Raw genomic sequence first — 4,718 nt, 5'->3', positions numbered from 1 at the left:
TAGGGCTTTGCAGGAGGAAACAGGAGAGCCCAGCAGTCCTTTCCCGGGTGGTCTGAGGTGTCACACGGCAGCGGGTGTGGGAGAGAGACATGGCCCCGAAGGGGGGACGCAGTTCTCTCCTGTTGGATTTCGAGGGGTGAGAGTCTCTGAAGTCTTTGGACTCAAAAAGGGACAAGTTCCTCTGTAAGCGCAATGAGTGACGAGTTTTCTGACGGAGAGGACCGAGCACACAGTGTAAGAGGTTCCTTCGCTCTGTGTACAGTCTTAAGAAAGAAGTTTACCATGTTTTTTAACAACTGCCTGTGCTGACGTGCAGGGAAGGTGTATCTTCGCTGGCCCTGGGTGCTCGAATCAGAGGGTGGTGTGGCTCAATTTCACTTCTGATTGCTATAATGTGTATTTTTACATGGGGTTTTTTTTATATTTACCTGATGATTATTCGTTCTTTATACTGTATGTACGTGCACTTAGTTGAAGAGTAAAATATAATCGTGTTTGCTTTCTCTTTCAACTTCTGATTTTTTTAGCAGTATATTCCTTAAGATTGGTATGTAAAAGAAATGGGTTTACATTCATTTTTACACTTGAAGGCCTGTTTTCCTCTTCCAACAAACCCTGCTTTAATTAATTATCTAAAAATTGATTGGTAGTATTATCATCTGTTATTTTACGGTAAATAGGTCTAGCGTTGAATAATAACATTAATACATCTTTTATTTTGAAATGTTTCGCAGCTCCAGTTAGGAAAGTAAAACCCAGTCTTGCTAACACTTTTCACATGCTTCCCATTAAGCACAAGGACATAATCGCTTTGAGTGGCAGTATTTGTACATTTAAGATCGAGCATGGGCACATGTGCTGTGATGCCTGAACTATTTTTCCCTTTCCTCGTTTCCTTGAATCAAATCTTACTCTCCCTGCAGTCATCCTGAACTTCTGCTCCTGGCTTCAGCCAGACTGCTTATGATCAAGGTGTCAGCCACGTTATTCTCTCAGCGCTTGCTGAGGATCAAAATAAAAACCAGCCAAGACATTGGATATTTCAGTGTCAGAATGGCTTGTTAAAGGAAAAGCGTAAACACGGCTGGCAGCACCATTCAGAAGACCCAAAGACTGCAAAGACTGGCTACAGCCAGTTCAGTCTAAGAACTCGAAGTTGTGCATAAAAGAACAAAGGGACAAAATGGAGTTTGAATTTTGTGTATTCCTGTTCAGTTTTATCTAGGTATGAAAACCAGATCACTATTTTGTCAGACTACTTAGAAGAATTTCCAGAAACTGATGAGCCAGTGTGGATTCTAGGAAGGCAACACCACCTAAACACAGGTATCTTTAGAATGAAAATTAATCTGTAGAATCTGTAGAGCATTCATAGAGTCACATGCAGCAGCAGCTCCTGATTTCCTACGTTCTCTAGATGTCTCATGAGAAGTTTAATTTTCTCCATCAACAAGAAACCAACTATAAGCAGTGGTATTCATCCTAAAATGAAACCAGTTTACCGATGTACTTTCTGCCATAATTCATGCAAAGAGATCGTAACAAGCGATAGGACAAGAGGAAATGGCCTCAAGTTGCACCAGGGGAGGTTTAGATTGGATGTTAGGAAAAACTTCTTCACCGAAAGGGTTGTCAAGCATTGGAACAGGCTGCCCAGGGAAGTGGTGGAGTCCCCATCCCTGGAACTATTTAAAAGCCGTGTAGATGTGGTGCTTAGGGACATGGTTTAGGGGTGGACTTGGCAGTGCTAGGTTAACGGTTGGACGTGATGATCTTAAGGGTCTTTTCCAACCTAAACGATTCTATGATTGTAGCAAGGGCCAGTCAGGTATGAGGCTGGTCACTTCTCAACATCAACTGCCTCAGAAATAGATAAATAAATAACTTTTGGGGAATGTTCAGTATTACTAATGTTATTTTCCCTTGAGGGGTGCTGTCTGCAGCCTGTTATTTGCTACTAAAATGATATTTCAAAAAGAATAATAATAGTAATAATAATAATAAAATTAGTCTAGGGCACATACTGTATTTTGATGAAAACAAATATATGACCTAAAAGTCATAGCAGAGTGGTGTATTTATGTATCATACAAAAATAAGATTTCAGAAATGAGTTTTGCCTCTTGGGGAGAAGACAAAGGCATCCTCCTGTGTTACACGTCAAAGGCAGTGGCCGTCAATGCAGGCATGGTGCTCAAGACAGCCGAGGGTACCGCATACAGCCTTGATCGGCTGAAGGATCCCTTGAAAAGGCCAGTCAGTCTGAGCCGCGGCTCAGAGAAAGTGCAGCAAATAAGATTCTTAAGAATTCTTCAGAGCTTTTGGGAGAATTCTGTAAGTGCATGTATTTAAAAAAAAAAAAAAGAGAGATTTAATTAAATTTAATATTATTAACCTTTTCTTAAAATGACTTCGTATTGGGTTTGGAGGTATCACATAATTCCATGTTGGTTTGCATGTGGAAATTCTTCATCTTTCTTAACTTGCTTTACCAGTTCTTTCCTGAGGACATATTTCTCCATAGTTGTTTCATTCAAGCTGGGCATAGTCCTTCCAAACACCTTCTAAAACTTCATTGGCTAATAATTATTTCATCCTTAATAAGGTAACTTTAATTAGCAGTCTACAAAAGCTCTCCATGTTTAAACAGCTAAAAAATGTTTTAAGGGTCTTATATGTAAAAGCTAACAGGAGTCTTCCATGCACTCTGTACATTGACTGTACAGGGAAAATCAGATTTTTTCAGTTTTAAAAGTTCCTTTTAATAATTTCTTTCCTCCAAAAAATATTTCAGACAAATCTAAGTTATTGTTGGACATAAGCGCTCGTCTCTGGTTTACGTATAGAAGAAAGTTTTCGCCTATTGGTGAGTATGCAGCAGACCAGCTGCCTTGTTATAAATTAGATAGCAGGATTAGTGATGTTATCATGGCGTGAAAAATTAGTTTTACAGTATTAGAACATTCTGAGCATCATTTTAACTGTTTATGCAAACAAAATATTAAAGCTATTCAAAACCGTGTTTACTCGTGCCTGCATATAATCAGGTCTTCATGTTTGTAGAGCAAGCAGTAAAGTTAGACCAGCAATATGGAAAGAACAGGTCTTGCTCAGTGCCTTTTGTCCGTAGGACAGTTGTTAGAGATTTTAACTCTGAAATTTTTTCTCTGGCGCTGCACTCAGTTTAAAGCCCGTACGGATTGTAATGAACTTTTTTAATAGGAGGCACTGGTCCTTCGTCTGATGCTGGCTGGGGATGTATGCTGCGATGTGGGCAGATGATGCTGGCACAGGCACTGATCTGCAGACATTTAGGAAGAGGTGAGTACTGTTGCTGAGTGAACTTCCGTGTTGTTTGGAGACCGTTTAATTTTTGTTGTAGTTTTCCATAAAAGCACAAAACCTAAATTTATTAACGAAACTGTCTTTTATGCCCTGATAGGAGTTACTAGTGAATTATTCTTGTCTGACAGGGTGAAATCATGCCAGCCTTGAGCAGAGAAGTAGAAATAGAGGGAGGACAAATAGGGACTCCCATTGTTGTTATTTTATAAATCTTTTTGAGGAATACCCAAGTCGAGGCCAAGGGAAAACCTGCCGCCACGGGTCTTCTCTTCATTGCTTACATAGCCACCAAATGTTCGCACACAGTGACTGAATAGTGACATAGTGATAGACATCATACAAAGTACTTCACAGACCACTCACCCGTCACCAGCCTGAGCTCCAAACCCCACAGCAGAACCCATTAGTGCAAGCTCTTAAGCCTGTATCAACACCTCACGTCCCGGGATCACAGGTAAGTATCACAGGTCTGGTCTGTGTGTAGCTGCTGTGTCAATTAAATTACTACGGTTAGGTCTGTAATCCTTACGCTGTTGTGCTGTGGTTTCTAAGGCAGCATGCTTTGTGGATTTATCTACTTTAATAACTGAATCCACAGAAGGATTTATCCACTTGAATAACTGAATCCGTAGAACGGAGGTGCAAAGATTTAACTGAAGGAGTAGGCAAAGAAACAAATTACCTGAGAAAAACTAGAATATGAACTCGTAGTATGTAGCCACTTCATAGCGTCAGCCCTATGTATGCGCTTCTGTCAGTCAATGGGAGGTAACTACCTTACGTTAGAAGCAAGAGCATACACGGGAAAGCTACGTTTCGGATTTTGCCGTGGCAGAGGGCCAGCGCTGTGTTTGGGCTTCGCTTTATGGATCTTATAGCATTATCTGATGTATGCTTACAAATCTAACAAAATCTAAACAGAGCATATCGTTTTAAACAATCTTGGAAGCTCACGTACAGCAATAGCTATCAATTCTCAGCAGTGATCACTCAGAATGTATTTGCAGTTGACATTTTTATTTTATTTTCCCAGTTTTCACAATCTAGCCTGTGATGATAAAGGACAGCTTGATAGTAAATGGCAAGCTGTGACTTCTAGGAACTCTAAACAAAACGTAAATACTAGAGATTAATTGTATGTTAGTCTTTTAACATCTCATTGTATGGCTTTCTACTATCTAGAAATATCATCAGGACGATGGAAACATTATTATTTTTTAATCTGTATAACTTTCTTCCTGTAAGATTGGCAATGGGAAAAACACAAAAAACAACCAGAAGAATATCATAGAATCTTACGGTGCTTTCTAGATAGAAAAGATTGCTGTTATTCCATCCACCAAATGGGTAAGAACACACATCGACTTTTTTTT

At 39.7% G+C, this 4,718-nt stretch overlaps 2 protein-coding genes across 3 annotated transcripts in view; one reads left to right on the top strand and one right to left on the bottom strand.

The window, feature by feature from the left end:
* Window positions 1-2,546, bottom strand: part of PSMD10 (proteasome 26S subunit, non-ATPase 10) — a 7,265-nt gene extending 4,719 nt beyond the window's left edge. The window contains exon 1 of the mRNA XM_019471015.1: window positions 2,493-2,546. Coding sequence (XP_019326560.1) covers window positions 2,493-2,546 — 54 coding nt within the window. The remainder of the gene's footprint in view (window positions 1-2,492) is intronic.
* Window positions 1,215-4,718, top strand: part of ATG4A (autophagy related 4A cysteine peptidase) — an 11,986-nt gene continuing 8,482 nt past the window's right edge. The window contains exons 1-4 of one of the 2 annotated variants that reach the window (XM_019471043.1): window positions 1,215-1,326; window positions 2,795-2,866; window positions 3,223-3,321; window positions 4,591-4,692. In XM_019471043.1, coding sequence (XP_019326588.1) covers window positions 3,261-3,321; window positions 4,591-4,692 — 163 coding nt within the window. In that variant the 5' untranslated portion in view covers window positions 1,215-1,326; window positions 2,795-2,866; window positions 3,223-3,260. The remainder of the gene's footprint in view (window positions 1,327-2,794; window positions 2,867-3,222; window positions 3,322-4,590; window positions 4,693-4,718) is intronic. The other variant, XM_019471044.1, reaches the window with a different exon arrangement.

This window comes from Aptenodytes forsteri, unplaced genomic scaffold, assembly GCF_000699145.1.
Source record: "Aptenodytes forsteri isolate BGI_AS27 unplaced genomic scaffold, ASM69914v1 Scaffold143, whole genome shotgun sequence".
NCBI classification, from domain to species: Eukaryota; Metazoa; Chordata; class Aves; order Sphenisciformes; family Spheniscidae; genus Aptenodytes; species Aptenodytes forsteri.
The sequence above is the reverse complement of the archived record's forward strand: the minus strand, read 5'-3'. Positions and strand labels throughout refer to the sequence as shown.